A 24,731-nucleotide genomic window follows, 5' to 3' on the forward strand; every position below is an offset into this window, starting at 1 on the left:
ACTGAGTGTGATGGTGCATGGCCCGGGGGGTGATTCTCTCTTGATTAACTGAATCATTGGAGTGTTTACTGAGACATTTGTAGGTTTTGTGGTCCTTCTAGTCCCGGGGACTATATCAAGTAATGTAAAATTATTAAAGCTGGCATAAGAAATTTACTGAACTATAACACATTGCATTTTACAATGAAAATGGTTAACATATATACTGACTTAGGCACGGAATTCTGGAGATGGTGAGGTTCTACCTGTCCAAGCAGATCACTGAGATGGTGTTCCCCAGCCCTCCTCTGTGTGTGTGTGTGTGTATATATATATATATAATGTATATTAGCTCTGGGCAGCAATTGAAATTTTTATCATGACTAATCGCAGACTATCACAACAATCACATTGTTATATGCAAAATTCAATAATGAACTCAAAAGTAGTGTACAGCAGTATTCCCTTTACGTAGTAGCAGTTAAAATATTTCTTGTAAATCTCAACTTAAACATTAATATAATCAAATCAAATATGAAGCCAGAGCTATCACTTCCGGAGCATTAACATTTTATCTAGTTTGTTATAGAAAAACAAGTCACCCTCAGAGTTCAGAGCCACGATCACAACATTATAACAGGCACCTTCCAAGCAACAGCAAGTTAGCATTTCTAAATCTGTTTTCTTTTTTATGTGAACAGATACCAGCAGAAACATTTTCTTTTATCAGGGATCAGCATAAACAGTCTATGTTCAATCGTGACTCTTTGAGGGCTAATATTTTTTCCAAAAAACTCTGTTTTCTGAAAGCGCACAAAGCAATGGTTTCACACATAAATCAACGTAAAACGTCTGTTGCTGCCTGTTGTGCAGGGGGTGGCTCGATGGCCAGCAGGAATGCAAGGTGGGCCAGCTACCTGGCTGTCTTTGTGAGACAAGAGCACAGGGGTGGCAATTGCAGTGACACGCAAAATGGTTTGTACCTTCTGTCATCGTAAGTGTATGTCCTCCCAGACGAACGTTGCCATAGGTGTATCAGCTACACGAACATGTTCAGCATGACGATTAGCATTCACTTTGGTATCTCTCCACATGCCATTTTAGAAGCTGTTTGTTCTTCGCTACTCATGCACGTGCAGGGATTTGAGGTCAAATCAACAAAGCTAACTTTCCTTCTAGCAAAGCGTATCAAAATGCACGGTAACAAGCACATCACTGATCTCTATTGATTGCTAGTGAGACTGAGGCTTTCAAAATATAATAATAACAAAAACTGTGTTAACGCGCAATAAAATAATTGTCGCCATTAATTAATTAAATATATATAGGGTGTGGCAGATCTTTGCTGAGTTGCCGACCAACCACAAGCGTTACCTTGTAGGTAACCACCTAAATTATCAGATTGCGATTCAGAACTAAGAATGTAATACTGTACTGCGATCTTCACCCTGTCAAATAAGCAAACTAGCCGCTGTGGGGTAAGTCAGAGATTTCGCCTCAGGGGCTGACGTCCAAAGTTCGATCTCTGTGAGGGGATGCAAAAGTGTGTACACCTGACGATCCCCAATAAGGATGAAATGTGTCATGTACACTTTGCATTATTTGGCAGATACTGTATCACATATCTATGAGCTCCTTCTCGCAACTGAGAAGACGTTGCATATGTTTGCCTCCTGGCCAGCCAACCACAAGCATTACCTGGTAGATAGCCACCTAAATAATCAGATTGCGATTCAGAATATATTGTTTTGCATGTGCGTTGGAGGACCTCCTTACAGGCTCAGTTGAGGTTTATAATAACCCACCAGGATGAGAGATGGCTGCTATAAATAATATTCTCTTTTCCTTCTCTTTCCGTAGCACCGAGAAACTGCCCAACAAGGGCACCTAGCTCTACCTCTTCTAGTTCCCTGACCATATATTGGCATGAGTGACCTGCTGGAATGAGCTCCAGAACAAACTGACCCTAATCCATGGCTAAGAGCTGAGCTTTTACTTTGTTATTTGAAGCCTGAGAGAAAGGGTTTCAACACCAAAGAAGTGTTTCTTTTTGTTTTGAGACTTTCTATTATTAAACAGGACAACCCAGTTAGCACCCCAAATTTTCTTTGGTGAACTGTCATTCCTACACTTGGCCACAATTCATATTGTAATCGGTTCAGGGAAGGACAGGACTCGACAGAAATGATGGGGTGCCAGCCAGGCCACTACGTTTACTTGTAAAGGAAAAGAACAGAGAGTAACAGGTACTTGATCATGCAAAGTGTTGACAAAGCTAACTTTTGGCCACTGCTTTGAATCAATAGGCACTGGAGAGCAGTCCAATTTCAGGATCAAAGTTCCATAACACAGATAACTCATCTCCTGAATGAGTCGCCACCTTTCAAGAGTGCCTCACTTTTATAGTTATTGTACCCAAAGAAGTATGGTCAGTTGCCCTCAGTGGGTGTCTTCTGCAAGCTGTGGGTTATAAGAGAGAGATAAGAGAGGCAGTGATTGCGTCCCATGGTGTCTCAGAGTGGTAGTGCTCACCTTAGTCGATGTGTATCCATTACAATATAAATATAATGTGTTCGTGTTTTTTTGTGAACCCAGTGGCCACCTCCTCTTGATGATGCTTTTTTTGCCCCAGACTCAACAATAAAACGGTTCAAGCACACATTTCAGACAAACGCCATGAAAAGGATAAAGAGAGATAGATAGAAAGTTGGAATTAAATTGTAAATATACAGGTAATTAAGTTGTATACTGGCCCACTCTTGTCAATTCTTCCCTAACCGCCACAGTGCTTTTTTATTAATGATCACATTGCTAAAACTCTGGGTGGATAAATTACAATGGGCTTCTTTCTGTAAGTCATCAATTCATTCCTTAAATGACAATATAGCAAAGAATGATAAAAATATCAATTTACATTACAGCAGTATATCGGCAGGAATCTGTAACCCGAATACTGTATATTAGTGAATACCACAATATAGGATATTCTTTTGACAAGTTTGACAGCTTTATTCTCAACCTCCTGTGATGGTCCGGGTTGACTCCACTCTACCTTGTCACATTCAAGAACCTCATCAACCCGAAATCATCAATAGTCATAGACCGAGATGAGCCACACAAATGAGGATACACAAATTTAGCAAAGGGTTGGTGTAGAAATGCCAAGTGCTTTTATTAAAAGCCCAAACAAAATTAAACTGCAAACAGTTCAGTGCATCGTCCACAATAAATGAATAAATCCCATAAAAGCAAGTGAATGTGGAGGTTAAAAACATTTCAATTAATACTTAATAAAATGAGGTTAAAATTGCAGGAAGGAATCAGTACTTTAAAAACACACAAGCCCTGGTGCATCCTTCTACAATCTGACTTCTCTGCTACTCAGCCTTCAGAGACACCTGCCAACAAGTGCAGTCATCCTTCATGTCCTTCACTACCCACCTCATTTGATCACTGCTGAGATGTCCCAAACACGACTCTTGTCCCTCATGTCCTTCTGTCAGCTTTTGTACAATCCCACAAGCCCTGTTCCGTCTGCTGTCACCACACCACCTTCAGACCAAAGTCCACAGGAGTATTTGGTCTTGCCTTCCTCCAGGCTGCTCAGCAGGAGCAACCCTCAGCCCCCTGTTGAGTGTTGGCCACATGCTCTTTTCTGCCATGGCTCAATTCCCGACTCTCTGTTTCCATTCTACATCGCACCAGCTCTCACTCGCTCCTGCCTTTCCCTCCATCCTTTTCTTTAACCTTCATCACTCTTGTTGTGTTCCTCGTCTCTTCCTGTTCTTCCCTCTCCGCCATGCAGGCTGCTGTATATATGGCCTGATTGTGCGCAGGTGTGATACGCTGTTACCTCCGAGGTGTGCATGAGGCACCTGACTGCTCCACTCGCCTTTGCAGACGAGTTCATGATCAGCCGAGCACCCCACTCATCCCCGGAGTGAAGCATGTTGGCAAAGACCTGCAACCGACTGGAGCCTGCACTTTCTCAGGATGCGATTACTTATTTAACAACTTGCACTATGCCACAGAATACTCATCACACCTCCCTGCAGTTCTGTGTCATTTGGGGTTAGACTTGGAACAGATTTTAAAAGTCATTAAAGTAGAAGTTGCACCTTAATAGAGCATTCAGCCACAACATCAGTGCTCACTTTAAATTATTTGTAGCTCTTCTCCAGGCTGGGCTCATTCATTGAACTGTCACAAACTTAGAGACAGCGCTAAAAGCAGCATATAAATCAATAAGAAAGGGTGACATTACATATTGATTCCAGGCAGAACTCTTTTAAATGATTTCTTGCACATGCTGCTGTGTTGCTTGGATGATTTAAAGAGGACAGAAGAGATTATATAATAGGATTCATGATTCCTAGACCAAAACACTTAGAGAAGCATTTTCTCAAAATGCCCGCAGGCCCAGACTAAGAAAGCTTTGAATTGCATGCTCTGAAGACATTGTGCCTTAGTTGTACGTACTGCAAATGGTTAACCTATTTAATAAATTGCATTCAAAGTGCCTTGCAGTTTATAGAAAATATGCTCCACAATACATGATTTGTGCTGTATATGCAGTGGATTCAGAAAGTATTCAGGCCCCTTCTCTTGGTTCACATTTTGTTATGCTGTAGTCTTCTGTTAAAATCATTTAAACTCATTTTTTCCCTCATCAAGCCAACACTAAATACCACAGAAAAACAAAGAAAAAACAGAATTCTAAAATGAATTTTATAAGACTTTACATAGCAAAATGTAAAGAAGTGAAGGGCTCTGAATCTTTTTCTGAATCCTCTGTATATAATGAGAGTGCCCCAGGAAGTAATTTCTTGCCCTGCCAGTCCATCTCCTGCGACACTTACAATAAATGCAAGTAAATATCCAACAAAGGAAACATCTGAGGAAATGAGTGTAAGATGCTAGTTTGAAGCTGGTTATTCATCACAGATGTGGGCATTGACATAATTAAGCCAATACCATCCCATCATGTGTAAAATCACACATGGAAATTTGGGCCAGAACCCGTTACCCATTGCGGTGTTGTTTCAATAGACAAGGGTGTCTGAGTATTGTTGTGAGGAGAAAAAGGATCAGGAGATGAAAAGCTCAGACTTAAACATTTTGGTTGTGCAAGGAAAGACAATTTCTTTAAGAAGAAAAGATCTTTAAGGAAAAACAAAAAGGGCATTCGATGGCACAGTTAACATAAACAACTTAATAAAGGTAGCTTCTCCTTAGGCTCCTAACAATAAGGCTTCTCCCTTTACTCAGTCAGCGGAACGACACCTCCTTCCAGCCAGCAACCATGAGGGATGGGGTCAGTTGCCTTTGCTGGATATCTTCTTGGCACTGTGGAGGGAAAAGGGAGAGGACACAATTAACATCATTGCCCCCTCTCATTCTGGAGGAGTATTACACACCTTAGACGAGCCCTGAAGGTGATTCTCTGATGTGCATGTGAGACAACATAGAAATATGACAGCTGAGAAATCGATTTAAAAGCAAAAAAGAGCAATCCAGAATGTAAAGGGCAAAATAAAACTTCAAAACACAATAGGAGAGTCAAAACCCCCCCAAAAAATTGCAATAGAGTTTACTTTGATTTGAAGCTAACTAGACTAGAGATTTACAAGGACTTTTTTTATCCACTAAGGGATAATGCATAATAAAGATGCCACACCATTTAAAGAGTCACTTTTGTTCCATTTTCAGCGTGATGATCATGATCATGTGGCATGTCCAAAATGCACCACATAAACAATGAGAATGACATTTCTCCAGATAGTTAAAGAAATTTTGCAGCGCCAACGGGGTTATCCCTTTCATTGTTCATGGACAAACAAGAATAAACAATAAGAAAATAATGTTCTTTGGAAGTCTCGATTGTGGGAATTCAACAGAGGTTGAGTCATGGGGTTGCAGTCACTGCTAGCAAGGCTCCGTTTGGCAGGTCCTTGAGCCAGTAATGACACCTTCTTCCAGGACTAGACGGGCAAGGGCATAGTCAAATGCCTTCAGTGGGTGGTGTGTTGCTGCTGTGGTGAAAGAAGGAGATGACAACATTGGCAGTAGCGAACCCTCTTGTCTCAGCGGATTACTACATACCTCGACTGAGCCTATGAGGAGGTCCTCCAACGCACATATGTGACAAAAGAAATGACATACAAGTTTGTCAAAATGAATCAAATTGAAAAATAAACCTCAAAACCAAAATCCTGATACCAAACAAACCCCCATTACATACACTAAAACACAGGTATACACATTAGATAGATAGATAGATAGATAGATACTTTATTAATCCCAAGGGGAAATTCACATAACAGTGAAACAGAGAAAAATAGAGATAAAAAGGTAAAAAGATAAAGTCATATACGGAGCTGCTGGAAAGGCTGCCACTCGGATGCGGCGCCGGAAATAGCCTATTATGTATAAATTATATTCAATATCACAGATATGTGGACCACAGCTACCGGGATGTAAGTTGGGGAGTGACCAGCCCTGACTGGACCACCAGGGTTGTGAGACCTAAAACACCCAATGATCCCCATCAGGATAAATCACTGATGATTCATCCCAATGCACCCTTCACATGTATTCTGCTCATCTAACATCACAGTAAAGATTTGGTAGAAGCCATATGCTCTTCACATCGGGTTCAATCAAACTGGACAGTATAGTTAAAGGTGCAGATTCTTTGTACAAGGTAACATTTGATTCATAATAAATACCTGGAGGAGTTGACACAAAACCAAAGGTTGAAACACTAAGAGACAAAAAGGGAGTGATCTGCAGAAGGAATGCCATTCTTTAAATTACTGGCCGAACTGTGGGTATAAGCATTGGTGTCTGGCACATGATAGCAGTAAGAAGATTTATATTAAAGTCTAAAATCAAATCATATAAGTAAATCCGCATCTGTGCAGTATTGGCTACCTCTTTGTTTATCATCTTTTGTGATCTTGTCACCTTCAGGCCCAACAGTCTTTCATTTTTAATCTTCACTAGGAGATAAATTGCACATATGGTGTTTGAGGCCAGAGACAGTTTCTGCAATCTGATATGAAGTTTCATTATGGTCTGCAGAGCTCACATCTGTCTATCTCCTTTTCTCTTTATTAGGTTATTTGAGGATGCGGCAAACAAATTAAACTTGGCTGCTTTGATCGGATTTCTTCAACAACTACGAAAAGCCTCCCAGGCCCAGCTCTTCAACTCGGTGCCAGAGGCATTGGACTATTCATTGATAATGCCAGGTATGTATCATATCTCTGATTCTCAGTCGAAAGCCTTCTTTCGAATACAAAGGCACATTATTGTGAGCATTTTATGCCGCTAATGCTTACTAACCCCCAAGCCTCTTCCTAAATCCTAACCATAACAATAATGTACATCTGAAAGGGAAAATAACAGTGAATACAAATCAAATCTAACTCCACTGATAAACATAATTTTAACTTACTGTCGAAAATTAAAACTGGTAAGACTTTAAAAGCATTAACTGCAGGTAAAGGCATGATTAACCTCCTTAGTGTTACGTTCACCCCAGGGAAAAACAAGTCAAAAACGCTGAATTTTTTTACATTTGTCCAATGTCACAACAGGGACACTAGAAGTGCATTTCTTTGCATGTTGTTCTTCTGTTTTTTTTCAGTTGCTTACACATGAGAAGGTAGAATGTCAGTGCCTGATTCACACAAATCAACCCGTCCCTTGTGTTATTGTAAGCTACCACAGGCTTAGTGACTTCCACATTTCCCCTCACACGAGCATTGACAGTTGCCACATTGTGAACAGTGTTTAGGAGGCTAACACCTTGCTTGCCCCTGCACTTGATAGTAATCATTTTGCCTTTTTGTCATGCAGCTACTGGTGCACCACACTGCAGCGTCACTTAACTGGATCTACCGGGAAAATCACAATGAATTTGTTCATGCAGTGCTGTATCATTATAAGAAACTAAACCAGAACAGGCCATTCAGCCCGACAAAACTCGCCAGTCCTATTCACTTACTTCTAAAATAACATCAAGTCGAGTTTTGAAAATCCCTAAAGTCCTGCTGTCTACCTCACTACTTGGTCACTTATTCCAAGTGTCTATGGTTCTCTGTGTGAAGAAAAACTTCCCAATGTTTGTGTAAAATTTACCCTTAACAAGTTTCCAGCTGTGTCCCCGTGTTCTTGATGAACTCATTTTAAAGTCACAGTCTCGATCCACTGGACTAATTCACTTCAATCATATCTCTTCTTGATCTCTTTTTGCTTAAGCTGTAACGGTTCAGGACTTTTAATCTTTCTTCATAATTCATCCCCTGTAGCCCTGGAATCAGCCTTGTCGCTCTTCTCTGGACCTTTTCTAGTGCTGCTATGTCCTTTTTGTAGTCTGGAGATCAAAACTGCATACAGGACTCCAGATGAGGCCTCACCAGTGTGTTATAAAGCTTGAGCAGAACCTCCTTGGACTTGTACTCCACACATCAAGGCGCTATATAACCTGACATTCTGTTAGCCTTCTTAATGGCTTCTGAACACTGTCTGCAAGTTGTAGTGTCAAGTCCACTACGACTCCTAAATCTTTCTCATAAGGTGTACTTTCGATTTTCACACCTCATCGTGTATTCAAACTTCCCATTTTTTCTTCCTGCATGTAATACTTTACATGTACTGACATTCAGTTTCATCTGTGACAAATCAGCCCAAACCTGTCTGCTTTCCAGGTCCCTCTGTGAGGATTCAACAGATCCTGGATTAACCTGCAATGCATCTAACTTAGTATGATCTGCAAACTTAACCAGCTTGTTACTTATATTCCTATCTAAATCATTTATATATATTAAAAATAGCAGCAGCCCTAGCACGACCCTTGCTTGACACCACTCTTAACATCAGTCATTTCTGATGAGGGTCCTAGCACCATCACCCTCTGCTTCCAGTGCTTGAGTCAGTTTTGCACCAATCTACACACCACACCCAGAAGTGCCACTTTTTTTAGTTGGATGCCCAACCTCTCATGGCACCTTATCAAATTCTTATCAATACTTATCAAATGCTTCACTTTCCATGTCAACATCTAATATCCAATTCTCATCTTATCACTACCACTCAATTCGCGCAGTGGTTGAGTTTCAGTTCATTCTACAACTGCCATTAAGGCCTTTCATTTGCCAATTGTGGTTTTAGTTGGAGGCTCTGCATCACTCATGCATAGAGGTATTTGCGATGTTTTTACAGTATGATGTTTTTTCATCCACTAGATGGCAGCAGAATGCCATCCCGAGCATTATCTGGGCCTAAAAATGAAAAGCAGATTGTTACACTTCACCCTGTGGGTGACTCATGGTTAACGGTAATTGCATAAAAGTGTATAGAATTGCATAAAGGCAGAGTCAAGGCCAAGGAGGTTAACTGATCAAGAGAGAAAAAGCAGAAGAAAATCAGGGAGAAGCTTTGGTTCTGAATGCTGGACAAAGTCCAAAATAACTCAACAACAAAGATTTTGCCTCCTTACATCTTACATTAATTGGGTGTATCTTACGAATTTTGGCCTTCTTACGAATCACCTTTTAAATTTTCCTACCGCATACCATTTAATTGTAATTGCCTATTTTTGTGATTTACTCTCATATTATAAGTATACAAGGGGAGAACCTAAACATTCCTGATATTTGTCAATAGCACGGAAGTAAGGTGTAGTTATCGACTGTGCCACTAGGTATCGCATGCCTGCAGTCTTCTTATTCAGACCGCTGAGTGGCACTGTGCTAATTGCGCATGACTTAATCCAAGTGATGTGAAATATTGTGTCAACATCTGTCCATTATGTCTACTGCATTATTTTCAATTTGCATTCACTCTTTGATTTACCCTCATACTATGTACACAGGAAAGCTCAATGTGTTTTCATCTGTATGAATGTATCTTTTCCCAATAGAAGCCAGGTCAACTCAAGAGAGGAAGAGTGTGCTTCATCTCTTCCGCCTGGGAGATGTAATGTTACGGATCGTCAGGAGCAAATCACGTCCATTACTTCACATGATGAAAGCCTGGAGTGTCGTGTCTTCTCATTTAGTGGAGGTAACAGAACAGACATCTTATTTATTTATCCACAGGTATTATCCACAGTGATTTGCAGTAGAGTTTTTTCTGTGTTTCTGCAGATTTGAATCCATCTGGATCACACAGTGGTGGGCATTGAATCAGTGATCCCCTGGTTTATAGTCCAGCACCCAGGTCACTAGGCTACAGTGCCTGCGAATATTTCTTAATATTGATTTTACTTATGGTCCATTTTTAGCTCACTGGCTAAACTTAGATTAGCTGAATGATCTTTTTTTGCAATAGGGCATCATTTGCTAGCATCCAGTTTATAGGAATTTCCTCAGTGTATAGTGATATTTGAAAAATACACATCAACCGCTCTACTCTGCACAGCTTCAAGTGCTACTATATCTTTCCTGTTCCACCATGCTTCCCAGGGTGGAGTGGTGACTCTGAGACTAGGGATTTGTGCCAGCAATCGGAAGGTTACCAAATCTCGTAAAACGGCAGAAGTGATTCCACTCCGTTGGGCCCTTGAGCAAGGCCCTTAACCTGTAATCGCTCCGTGCTGGGTATGATGTTAACCTGCATCCAGCCCTCCAGTCAGGTCCTCCAAATTGCAAGGAAAACTCGGGCTTTGGTGTCAGGATCAGCACACCATCAAAAACCTCACACCATTCCATTTGAACTAGTGTGGTGCTGAGGTGTCACCCATTACACGGCTGTGCTCGGGTCCTAATTTGGAATCCTAAGGTGGTTTGTCATGTGGTGGGTATGACAACCTGCTGTATCACTGAATGCTCCCAAATTCTCTCTCTCTGTCTCTCTCATGCTGCCCACATTTTTATTTTAATTTGAAAATGTAAGATACTTCATTCTTTAGGTTCACACAAAAGTAGGAAGATCACATTGGAAAGAAGAATAATACAGAAGGCATGGTGGCGCAGTGGTAGTAAGGAGACCAGGAATTGCATCTCACTGTGTGCAGTTTACATGTTCTCCCCATATTTGCATGGATTTCATCCCACAGTCCAAAGACGTGCAGGTTAGATGGACTGGCAATACTAAATTGACCATATTGTGTGAGTTATGTGTGTGTGTTTGCCCTGCGGAGGACTGGTACCCTGTCCAGGGTTTGTTCCTGATTTGTGCCCAGTGCATGCTGGGATAGGCTCCAGAACCCCCCTACCATCCCGAACTTATTGTTTAGGACTAAGCAGGTTAGAAAATGACTGACTGACAGACATTCAAATTATACACACTGTACAAGATGTAGTGAAATGCTTAATTACTCACCTTCAATAACTGTGCCATTAAGAAAAACATAACAATAACACATGACTTAATAATAGCATAAAACATTAACAGAATTATATATGTGATAAAAAAATAACTAAATAAGTTAGTGAAGAGTTAGCAATAGATCATCATGTAGATGTAGACACTTATTCAAGTTACAGATGGACTGTGGACAGAAGGCCCTTTTCAGTCTCTCTGAAGTGGACTTTAGGCAACGGTAATATTCATCTGAGCTCAACACAGAAAAGAGGCCACTGTTCAGATGGCTGGTATGTACGTATACAGTATGTACTCATTTACCTCCTTAAAGGAATACTCCACCCTGTGTTTTACCCTGTCACAATAGGCTTTAACAGTGAACACAGTAAACAATATCAAAATATCCATTAACAAAATCTTATTTTACTCATATTGCATAATTCATATGTCTGATATTCTCACAACATCCCAAAAGCATTTGTATTTTTGCTAAAATATTATTAAACAATCCACTTTGGAAAATCATCTCTAATTGTACTTCTCTCTTAGACAGCACTCTCCAATATGGATATAATTTGAAGTGCCACAGTAGCCAATAAATGAGCTGTTACTAAGCAGGACACCTGACCAGTAAACAAGGGAGAGGCGGGTCTTCACTTCAAAAGATTTTTGTCGTTTGAGTGTCCTTCCCAGGCGTTCATATGATGCTCCAGAAGTGGTTGAAAAAGAATAGGTGCCTGTGTGTCCCTCTATGTGTTCAGTTGCTATGTCTGTTGTCATTTCAAAAGATGATACATCACAAATATTTCTGGTAATAAAATGCAATGCACTTGTCACTCCAACAGATAGCAGATCACAAACATTAGCACTATTTTTACAAATCCCATCCTAAATGGCATATAACAGAGACAGATGCATTGCACTTATCATTCCAACAGATGGCGCATCACAAACATTAACACACCTTTTACAAATCCCATCCTACATGGTATATAACAGAGACAAATGAATTGCATGGGTATACTGCAAATATTAACACTGGGGTCTTTGTGGGTCTTGTCTTAGACTGGCAGCACTACTAGTACTACATATACAAGTATTTAGATAAGCTTTTTTGCTTATGTTTTGAGTAAGTTAGGATTTTATTATAATATGTTTTTTTTCCTGTGCTTTATACATTTTAGTACATATCCTTTAGTGTAAGTTTTAGAGGTCTAGCAGCATATTTCTGTTCCTTGATTTTTATTTTTTGAATAAGACAAAAGAGAGACATGATTATTTTGGTTTTGACCCATGGTTTGTTTTCAATTATATTTTAATACCTGGTCCTTTCTTTTTCTTTCTGAATACCATGAAAGGTGTCAGAACAGAACAGAAAGTTGGGGTCTATGTACGTACTCAATACTGTGCGGTTAGCTGCCTTTTAACCATCCTTTTTTTTTTTTTTTTTTTTTTTGCACCCAGGCTGCTTGCCACAAAGAGAGACATGTTTCCCAAAAGGCTGTGTCCTTCATACACGACACTCTCACTGAGGTCCTGTCCAACTGGCATGAATTGCCTCATTTCCGCTTCAATGAGGCCTTGTTTCGCCCGTTTGAGCGCATTATGCAGCTGGAGTTATGTGATGAAGACGTGCAGGACCAGGTACTCATTTCTGTTAATTAAAAACATATATACAGTATATTGTCACACATGCGTATCGAAGGAACTCCTCACAGGCTCGGTCGAGGAATGTAATTACCCATGGAGATGGCAAGGGGCACTGTGCTAACACTGTCATCTCCTTCATTACTCACAGTGGGGAGAACTCACCCTGTGAAGACATTTAGCCCCATCCCCTCCATTCCAGCTTCCATAAAACCCTGGGCATCCCAGAAGGAGGAGTAATTACTTGCCAGAGAAACCTACCAGACAGAACTCCGTTAAGTGACTACCCTGCAGCTTTGGTTTAAATACCACGTTGAAGGGACGCATAGCATCGAATGTGTTTTCTGTTCAGTTTTTGTTTGTTTTTCTGTCTCCGGACAATAAAAGGAACAACCCAGTTGGTGCCACAAAATGTCTTGCCACAGTCCTGAGCTGTTATTCCTGTACAAAGATACAATATACTGTATAAATATATATTATAATAAAAAGACTACGAGTACAAAAACATTTTTGGCAAACCCCATATAATTGGAAAAAGCAAAGTAACAAAATGATTAACATTAGTTTAGCAGTGACGTCTTTACAGACATAAGTCTACAATAGACTGCCTGCACACGGTGGTGGTGCCAGTTGAGAGGTCAGTGGAGATATATAATATACTGTTAACATTTCCTGTGTTGATCTGTGTAAGCATTTGAAGAAGCTATATTAGGTTAAATTAATCTAAAATTAATATTAGATTAAATCTAAAATTTTAGAACTGCTTCTGTTTTTGGCTGTCTTTGCCAATGTTCATTTCAGATTATCTCATAGCGTCTTTTTGTTATTGGCCTGCAGGTAATCACTTCCATCGGTGAACTGGTGGAGATGTGCTCTCCTCAGATCCAGTCTGGCTGGAGGCCTCTCTTCAGTGCACTGAGGACGGTGCACAGTAATAAGTCTGAGGTCAAAGACTACCTTGTTGGAGAGTACTCAACGGGTAATGATGACGATTACGGCAACATCGTTTCACATTCAGATTTTTTATGGTTTATGTTATAGATGGCAAATAGAGAATTGTTTCCTATTTTAATTGCATTTTAAACTTACTCTGCTTAAAATGGGTCATTGGTTAGTCCTGTCTGCGGGGTGTTTTCCTCATTCTCCCAGTTTCTTCCTACATCACCAAGATATCCATGTTACACCGGTGGGACATTACATGACTTCTAGTTGGAGGGGATGTTAAACTTAAGCAACTGGACTTGCAGATCTCATTGCTGACGACTGATTACACAACTAGAAATCGCAGGGCACGACAAATTAGACAACTTCATCACAACTTTCCAGCATAGCTTTAGATCTCCAAAGTATCACTATCTTACCTCTTTTCATGTCAGATGTCACATGATCTGCCACCTGCACAAATGCTTTCCAAGTATGACGAGTTTAATTGCAAACTTTTTTCATTCTATTGTGGTACATAAAACACAAGACATCAAACAGACAAGTCTGTCTTCTGTATGCAAGGTCCAAAACACTCAACGATCCTTATTCCTCATAGCTCCATTATAAGCAATGTACTTCCAGTTTAAGTGCTCAATGAATCTGAACTCTCACACACACACTCAAGCCCACCAATACAACGTAAGACAAAATTTTATTTTAATTCAAAGAGTGCTTGGGTTTGTCAGACTACATGACCAGTATGGTCACAAGAATGTGCCACAACTCTCAAACATTAGGTAAATGAAGTGCGCGGTTGAAAATCCTTGGAAATGTTGTGTCATGTGAAAGTTCCTTTAACCTCCTTAGCGTTAGACCCAAGCATCAGTAGGGCTGTAAAAACAACGCTAAAAGCGTTACTCTCATGTATCACTCGGGCAGTGGTATAGACACGTCTTGCGTAAGTCCCAAGGATTAAAAGGATTCAAAGGATTAAAAGTGCCAACAGCATTGGTGTCGATCGTTACTCGGGCAATGATATAGGTGTGTCTTATGTACGCTTCAGACCCGAGCGTTACCCAGGCAACAGTGTAGACATATTCTCTCCTAGCCTCATAACGGTGTCTCGTAAGAAACATCTCTCATCAGCAGTGATGTCAAAGTGAATCAATCTGTTTTCAGGCAGTGAAACTGAAACGTTCAGTGAAACCAAAAGTGATTCTGATGAATCTAAAAGTGATGCTTGTGTCACTCGCACATGTACAGTGTGCTGTTCATATTATTATTATTTTTATTATTCATCATTATTATTATTTGCATTATTATTATGCTTTCTGTCCTTCTGATTGTGAACTTCTAGTGTTTCGCACATTTTACAGCAGAAAGATGAGATTTAATAAAAAATTTTCAAATCAAAAAATGCAACACTTTTTACATGTTTTTTGAGAACAATATGTAATACTAGTAAAGTTAATTTAAATGGTGGCTCTGAATGTGCCTGGTGTGAGTAAAGTCAAGTGTAGTTTATTGTCACGTTTACCAAGTGCAGTAAAATTCTTACTTGTATGTCTGTCTGATATTGAACACATCTCCACTCTTCAACTTCATAATCAGCAAGGATTACCAGTGCATAGTTCACTGTAGTCTCATCTACTGCTCCTGGCATGAGCAGTGCCTGCCTGCATCCTCAAAATGGAAAAGAAAGTCACAGAATGGATGGACAGATGGATCGATCATATAGCAGACAGATACAAATCAAAAGTCATTATTCATTATTTTAAATAGTAAAAGTTGATAGTTACAGCTTGATTGGTCCTGGAGATGAAATTTTGCTCATTACAACTAGAATGGACTCTGGCTCTCTGGACCCTTAAACTGACTTAAGCAGCTAAGATGAAAAGTAATTATTTATAATAATTAATGGAATATCAAACATCCATCTTACTAGAATATGGCTAGCAAATGGGTTTGAGGAAACATTCTGTTATGGTTGGTCCTCAAGATGAAAAGGAAGACCCATGTTAATAATAATTTTTGAAATATGCATTTACTGGAATTAAATTGAATGGCATGAAAAAAATTAATAAGTTAACACAAAAACAATAATACAAGGAAAGTAAATCCTAACCACTTAAACAAAAGGGAATTCAAAAGTCTATATGAAAAATAATGAATATACAGTGAATTAAGAAAGTATTGAGAGCCCTTCCCTTTCTGCACATTTTATTGTGTTTTAGATTCAATTTTACCAAAATTGATTAAAATGTTTATTTTGATAAACTGGCAATTCTTGCCCATCTGTCTGTATTCACTAACCCAAAATACATCTGGTATTGAAATCCTCCATTTACTGTATATTTCTATTCAGACCCATTGCTGTTTCAAAATAGTTTTAAAAAAGTAGGGAAATCCCAAAGCCAACTCTGAAGGAAAGACCAAGTGAAAAAAAAAAGAAATATCCCAAAACAAGGAAATCCTTAAAACAAATCCACACAGAAATAACACACACATATATATATATATATATATATATATATATATATATATATATATATATATATACTGTATATATATTCTCTAAAGTTAAATTCCAATTAAATAATACCATTGAAGATTTACATCAGAGTAGGGAGCCAAAAACAAAAAGAGCGGAGTCCAGTGGCTCAGCCATTAAACTGGGGCTTCAGATTGCCTGAGAACCCTGCAATAACCAGGGCTCAGTAAAAATTCAAAAAGTAAAAATAAAAGGACAGTTAAGAAAGATAATGACAAGAACATCACTAAAATGCAAGTAATTAATGAAATGTAATTAAATACTACAAGAACTGAATCAACACATTACAAAGAAAAGCAAATACTTATAAAGCCAAATTAAGCCAGGGGTGAAGCCCTAGCTAGAGACCTAAACAATAGGACAACACAACATTATCACACCTACTTAATCCAAAATATGGTCAAAGGGTCTAGTCAGTTCTGGCAGGATCTGCTGTAAAACCTGACTCCCACCCATCACCACGTCAAAGGTATAAAGGTCGGTGGTGTACACTTTCTGGTAGTCTGAGATTACAGATATGATTTCTCCTCAGTATATTATTTCTTTACTTGTTTTTCTGATTTACTACTCCTTGTTTGTGTTTTTCTGAGGAAAAGTTCTGTTTTTGTTTTTTGGGGTTAGGCATTATGTTTGATTGACTTTTTGGTTTGACTAGATTTTATCTCCCGATCTTTAATTCAAACATGTATCTGTCTGTTCCTTCAGGTGATAGAACATTTATTTTGTCATTTTGTCACCCATGTTGTTTCTGTTTTGTTCCAACTCCATGCACAAAATATGCATTAATAATATCGATTGGTTTTTTTTTTGTTTTTTTTTTTTTTCAGGAAAATGTCAGGCCCCTGTGTTTGATGTCTTTGAGGCCTTTATCAACACAGACAACATTCAAGTGTTCGCCAATGCTGCTACCGACTACATTATGTGCCTTATGAATTTCGTCAAAGGGTTAGGTAATCACTCTTCTTCTTTTAGATGTAATTATGAGTTACAGAGGGCTGTCATGTTCAGATAAAATAATGTGTGTAGTGTGCAGAAAATAACATTGTTATGGTCAGATGTCACTAAGAGAGCTGAAAAGAACATCAAGTTTGATTCATCAGTTTAAAATATGCATAACTCACACCATTTATATTCCACTATCACTATACACACAGAATAATCTGTCATTTTTGGAGACATTTAATCATTCTTGAAGTAGTGGACTACTTACCCACTGCTGATACTGGCTATGATTATTTTACAAAGCAGAATGTGCAAACTGAAACACATGAACTCATAACAAAGCCATTATATTCCACCGGTGCACAGTGTTCCAGACATTGTTGGTCACCAATAATGAAAGGAAATTAACATCAGTAATAAAAATGGACAATACCTGTGGATTACCAAGGGAATGAACGCTTGATTCTAAATCCTAGTAAACATTGATACTCTGCTTCAATGGCTAACATGAAGGAAGAAACAGCAGAATTCTGTTATTGATAAACATTATTTGTCTATTTTCTTGTAGGTGAAGCGGACTGCAAGGAAAATGGAGACTGCGGTCAAGGTGCTGGATGTGCTTCAACAGATTTATGCCTTCCTGCTTTGGATTATCTACGGAAGTGTTCACAGGTAGCACACAGTAGTTATACCATCCAGAGTTTATAACATACAGTATCTCATTCACAAGTGTCATTGATTTGAATTAAAACTAGTAAATATTCTCCACAAATACAGAAAGATGTCAGAATTTTCAACATAATTATCTGTAAGGAACACATGCAGATATGGCTGAAAATATTTGCCAACTTGAACATGCATTTACTGTAGTGATAAAGATGGGATGCGCTGTACTTTTTCATCATAGTTCAGTGTGTTTAAAATTTTATAAAATTGTCTTTTACTCCCTTCTCAGTTTTGAAGTCCCATTATGATTTATTTTTGTCCATCTCCTCTTTGTTCTTGTCTTGTTTGGTAATCATAGTTAGCTAGAATGTAGAATGTATGTGCGACAGATTTATATTTTGGCTTTTTTTTTTTTGTAATCTGGACCACGTGTTCCATTAATACTGTTAGAAATTGGCTTTAGATTAATTTTACGTGGGGTTTCTTTATCAATTTTGTTACATTACCACTCATTTTTGGGGTTTTGCTAGACCTACAGTAGTTTTACTTCCATTTGATTATTTGCACACCATTTCTGCTGCTGCAGTTTTATTGCTGTGTTGTTAAGGTAGCTGTGTTGCTATGAGCATATCCTTGGGGGTCATGTCCTTTTTGAGAACAATGCAATGTGCTAAAGTGGTCATCACACATTCACTTCCTCATCCAAGTGTGTGGATTCCTAAATTAAAATCTCGCCTTTGATCTTTTTGGTCCTAACCTCTGGCTATATTTTTATTATTACACAATTTTATTCAACTTGCCATCTCTGTTTATCTGGGTCAAATTTTTAAGTCAGTTTTCTACCCACCTTTACCAAACGGATTCCCTTCAAACTTTCCATGCATGCTGATCTCCGATGACAATGCAATATTTCATCAGTTTTGACCCGGCAACTGTACATTAATTACATCAAAATTTTAATTTCTCATTTCCTTATATTATACTTCTAGCGATTATACATATTTATAGTGCCTTTACCCAACACACATATATATGAAAAATTAGCAGTATTGGTGAAGTGGTTAGGGTTTTGGACTTTCGATCAAATGGTTGGAGGTTCAAAACCAGTGTAGTCAAATTAATTAAAAAAAGATTTCATTAATTGATATTGAAGTCTTGTCAAACTACTTCAATATGACTGTTAAGAAGCAAATGGTTAGCGTGTTTTTCGATCAAGCAAATGGTCGAAGGTTCAAGACTGATGTACAAAAACAATTTTTTTTTAATTTAAACAGTTTTGCATTATTTCTATACAAATTTGGTGAAGTACTCTTTTCAGTGATTTTACCAATAGACAAACGCACATTTCCAGTACTTCAAATGTGTACGGTTTCACCTTGGTTAGGATTTTCTGAAATCAAAAATGAACATGAATGAATGTTACATTTCACTTTTAAGATTGTAAGTTTGATTCCACTCAGTCGCTAATGTCATTTCTGTCTAATCGCCTTCTTACCCAAGTCAAGGTTTTTGTAATGTGCTGTGTGGCATTAGAGTGTCTAAAATATATATATATAGAGAGAGAGAGAGACCAAATAGTAAAAAAAAATAAAAAAATTCTTGTAATAACATTTTCTAGGTCATGTGTGACTAAAAATATAATCGTGGAGCGCCCATGAAAAACTTAATTCAATTAAAATGCATAGATTAAAAAAAATAACTCTTACAATTTGAAAATTTCTCCAGTTATTACCATTATCCTACATACTTTAATCAACTTCCATATGTTGTGTCATTTTCTTTCCATAGCTAAGCTGATTAGAAATTTCTCTGTAACAAGTCTATGCGTTTTAATTGAATTAAATCAACTCTTTAATAGGACCCCCATGATTTTATTTTGAGTCACATATGACAAAATTTTGAAACAAGAAAAAAAATATATTTTTTACTTTTTAGTCCAATAAAATAGAGTTACTTAAAATATATATATACTATATATTTTATATATATATATATATATATATATATATATATATATATATATATATATATATATATATATATATATATATATATATATATATATATATATATATACTAATAAAAGGCAAAGCCCTCACTGACTCACTCACTCACTCACTCACTGACTCATCACTAATTCTCCAACTTCCCATGTAGGTAGAAGGCTGAAATTTGACAGGCTCATTCCTTACACTTACTTACAAAAGTTAGCAGGTTTCATTTCGAAATTCTACACGTAACGGTCATAACAGTCGATAACGGTTGACAACGTCCGCCATGTTGAACGTTCTTATTTATGGCCCCATCTTCACTGTCGGCCGCCATATTAAACTTTCCAACGTCACTAATTCTTCAGCTTCCCGTGTAGGTAGAAGGCTGACCCCATCTTCACGAAATTTGGTAGGCAGCTTCCCTATGCTAACCGAAACCGATGTACGTACTTATTTCAGTGGTATGACGGCACTGTTGGCCGCCATATTGAACTTTCCAACGTCACCAATTCTCCAACTTCCCGTGTAGGTAGAAGGCTGAAATTTGGCAGGCTTATTCCTTACAGCTTACTTACAAAAGTTAAGCAGGTTTCATTTTGAAATTCTATTTGTAACGGTCATAACGGTCAACAACGTCCACCATGTTGGAACTTTCTTATTTATGGCCCCATCTTTACGAAATTTGGTAGGCAGCTTCCCTGCACTAACCGAAACCACTGTATGTACTTATTTCGGTGATATGACGCCACTGTCAGCCGACATATTGAACTTTCCAACGGTCTTTGTTACTTATGGGTCCATCTTCAAGAAATTTGGTACACAGGTTTCCAAAAATAACTGAATCCTACTTACGTACATATATACGTCCATAGCCTGCAGCTCGCTCACCGTGTGAGGCAGCGTTGGGTCCCCCATCCTAACGCCTCCCACGTTGTTGGCTGCCTGCCTATATAAGGCCATCCGTCGCTCCAGTCTCTACATTCCCTTCCTTACTTCGCCACGGGATTCACGTCTCCCTGCTGATAACTGCAGCCTTTTTATTTAATCCACAGCTTCTCCGCTCGTTTATTATGCTTATAGTTATTGTGTAGGTATTTTAGACTTACTTTACATTGTTCAGGTACCCATTTCCTTTATCGTTCCAACTGTACCCCCATTAACATGTCTATCGAGGTGATCACCATCGATCAAAGAACTGTCACTTACCGAGTGGTTTCCATGCCCAGAGATGGCCTTTTCCATTCTCTTTGTTACACATTGCACAGCCATATCAGGCTCACTCTTGATATCCAGAGGAACATTATGTATTGAATGACTGGGATCAAGGTTCAAGGTGTGGACTGATGACAGCACAGGAGATAATTATACTACACAGGAGCACTAGAAGAGTGAAATGCTTAAGCCCTTCACCTATGGTTCTGCATGTGAGTTGATGGCTGCTGCTGAATTGTTCGGTTGTCGCTTTCAAGTGTACCGAAATGGCCAAATATTTTACACCTTTCGACAACCACCAATGCCTCTTAAACATCTTAGATTCATGGGTGACGATTTCAGTAGTGGACACTTTCAACTCTCAAAAGCTGGATGTGAAGTTATCGATGAAACTGGTTGTATACTTACAACGCTTGACAGATGCCGAATGTCACTTCAACACAAGTCCTACAAATACTGTCGTAATTGAAACAAACCATGAAACTCAAACCGATTATGACAGCAGCAATCCAAGCTGTGAGATTTGAAACAAGATTGCTTTTCACATGGCCAACTGCACGTTGCATGCTCAAGAGTAAGCTCAGCGCACAGCTTGGTCATATTACAACCGGAGGGCCAAACTGACAATGTGTATACAAACAGATCCTTAACAAATAATAATTGGTATATTTTCCCTCAGTTTAAAAAGGTTTAATTTTCTTCTTAATAAAACTTTGAAGGCAGTACTTCGCAAGCTGGTATTTTGCTAGTGTATGTATATATATATATATATATATATATATATATATATATATATATATATATATATATATATATATATATATATATATATAAATGCCTGCGTGTGGAAGTCCAGCTGGCTGGCTGGCCCAGAAGTGCAAGGGTACAGCACGAAGCTCTTTTGCCAAAGTGAAACTGCCAAGAAAGAGAACCTAGCTTAGCCGCTAATGCACAACCAATGTGATTGATTGATTGAAGTGTCAGAATCCATGGTTTCTAAGAACCCGGGTTTTTTACAGAAAGGGCTTACACAGCTAGTGTGTGTGTGTTTTGATGCTAGTACAGCTTTATCTCAAGGTTTTGAACTGTTTGCGTTTTAAATATGACTACTGTTTCTTACTTGTATTTTATACTAGCCGACGCCCGCCATAGCATACAGCAATTTAAGAATAGGAACAGAAAACGGTGAGAAAGGAATTCAGAAATCAAGAAGAAAGAAATACTTCTTGAAAGACGCAGTTGTGAATAGGTGTTTTGCTGAAGACGACAGATAATGAGTCGAAAGATCTAACCCTAGAAAAAGCCACGCACAGCTGACCGTGGCTGAAGACTGGTTGTTGTAAATTAAAGCAAATCTGTGCAAACATAATGCAAGGCAGGATGTTGGGGTTGTGTTTCAAGTAAATGACAATGCTAGCATGGAGAATCTCGGAAATAAACTCCAGATGTTGCCATGTATTGATAGTACTCATGACTTGTTGTGATAACTCGACTTGCGTTGGAAAGAACAACGGGAAGAATGTCTCCAAATCTGTCCCAATGTGATGCAACGAAATCTACTGCCTTATGTCGTAGTGAGATTGCATTGCCTTTGTCAATCGTTTGTGTGAAGAAATAACCCACTGATAGGAACAGGCAGTTGCCGGATCCCGGGATAGAGATGACGTTGTACAAAAAGCCGTCGACAGAGAAGATATTGTTCATTTTATAACAAAGGCTTAGGAAACAACCGTCGCAGTATAACGAAAATAGCAAGGAGCAAAACCAATAGCAAGGAGCGAAACCAATGCCAATGGTCAAGAGAGTACCTTTCTGGAGCAGGCTACAGAAAAGACTCCCAGGCGCACACATGGTCGAAGTGAAAGGTCACGAGGTCAGGCTAAGTATAGGACGGTGACGTGACACCAATGGGGTCATGAGAGAGGAGCGGGGAACATGGTAGTCTGAAGGAGGAATAGGAATCGAGAAAAACGGCATGGGTGTGTAAGGGAGGCCACAGGCAGCATGGGGAATGGTTTGGAAGAGGAGGAGGAATATGAATCGAGAAATGCCGTGTGGGCTGCCGGTTGGGGTGGGGGGACAAGGGGGCAGTTTTGAAGAGGAAGCTGGACGAACCAATAGTAATCCAGAAATGCCATGTGGGCTGATTGTGGGGGGGACCAGTTTTGAAGAGGAAGCAGGACGAACCAGAAGAGAAATATATATAAGAGATCATTTTAATCACGATACTGTCTCTACCTGGGAGCAGCCATTTTGTACCGTTGTCATCAAGATGTAACATTGATACTCGGTCCAGGAGGTTGTGCAATTTATGTCATCAGTGTTCCACTGTAAAGATTTCTGTTTTAGATGTATCAACATCAACATTGTGCATGTGTATAGTAGTGTTATTTAGTCTTCTCATTTCCTGACTTTTGACTTCTGTTTCTTGCTTTAATTCGTGGCTTATGATTTTTGATTAGACAAAACATAGGCTTGATACTTGGTTACAATTTGTTTGGTGTTTCCTTTCCTTATCACTACTATTCATTCTATTTTCCTTTTCTAGTGTGAGGATATCATTTTCACAATGGAGAAAATTGCATTTCCGTTGTTTTAGGTAGTACAAATGAGTTCAAAAAGTGCTTTTTCAATATTTTCAATATAAAAAAAATTAGATCTTTTTTATCTAGAGGTATTGTTGAAATCACAATAAAACATCCCTTTGTCCAGAGGGATGAAGGAGTATGTAAAAGCAAGAAAGCAATTGTATCTTTCTTTATTATAAAAACCTATCATGGTACTTCCTGCTGGCATCACTGATTTTTTTACTTTTGTGAAATGTTATTTACAGCTGTTGACCAAAATTTACAAGATGCCATCCAAACCGCTGTTCATTCGTGTAGGCCACCCAAGAACACCCTTGCGAACTCAAGAGAGGTCAACAAGTAGTGAGGATGGGGTGGAATCCATTCTTGCCGACTTTGATGACAATACTGGTACGTATCGAACAACTGCTTAGTTTGTTTTTGGTGCCTTTTATTTCTCCAAGCTTCCTGACTTTGTTTAACAGTTTCAAGCATATCCTGAGTTTACAGAACGGAGTTATAATGCTCAATTTGGGTTCTCAGATGCTGTTGCCATTAGGGCCATAGTTACCCGAGAGAATTACAAAAGACTCCTGCTTGCTACTGCTTTTTGCTACGGCATTACACAGCTTTTACTAGTCTGGCTTCTATCTAATGGTATGTCTCTAGAGACCTTAAGGTTTGTTTTTTGTGATGTGTCTTTTTGGATTTATATTTTCAGAATTAAAAGTTGCTACAAGCTTTTCTGAACGTACAGTCATGTGAAAAACTATGTGTACCCCATGGATATTGTTGACTTTTTCAACAGACAGACAGTAGATCTTTGTAAAAACAGTGCTTTTAGGTAAAGATAATTTACTTGAATAAAAACACTTGGAAAATATTCCTTTATAATCATTCATTCAACAAAAATGCAATAGTTGTAGCGGTGTAATAAGG

General features: G+C 38.7%; 1 protein-coding gene across 3 annotated transcripts in view; it reads left to right on the top strand.

The window, feature by feature from the left end:
• The window catches only part of arfgef3 (ARFGEF family member 3), a 191,655-nt gene that overhangs the window by 135,758 nt on the left and 31,166 nt on the right, over positions 1-24,731 (top strand). For all 3 annotated transcript variants that reach the window (XM_039738234.1, XM_039738235.1, XM_039738236.1), the window contains 7 exons: positions 7,099-7,232; positions 9,908-10,050; positions 12,757-12,936; positions 13,777-13,918; positions 17,242-17,364; positions 17,925-18,028; positions 24,059-24,203. In XM_039738234.1, the coding sequence (XP_039594168.1) occupies positions 7,099-7,232; positions 9,908-10,050; positions 12,757-12,936; positions 13,777-13,918; positions 17,242-17,364; positions 17,925-18,028; positions 24,059-24,203 (971 nt within the window). The remainder of the gene's footprint in view (positions 1-7,098; positions 7,233-9,907; positions 10,051-12,756; positions 12,937-13,776; positions 13,919-17,241; positions 17,365-17,924; positions 18,029-24,058; positions 24,204-24,731) is intronic.

The sequence above is a fragment of the Polypterus senegalus genome, chromosome 16 (assembly GCF_016835505.1).
Source record: "Polypterus senegalus isolate Bchr_013 chromosome 16, ASM1683550v1, whole genome shotgun sequence".
Lineage (NCBI taxonomy): Eukaryota > Metazoa > Chordata > Cladistia > Polypteriformes > Polypteridae > Polypterus > Polypterus senegalus.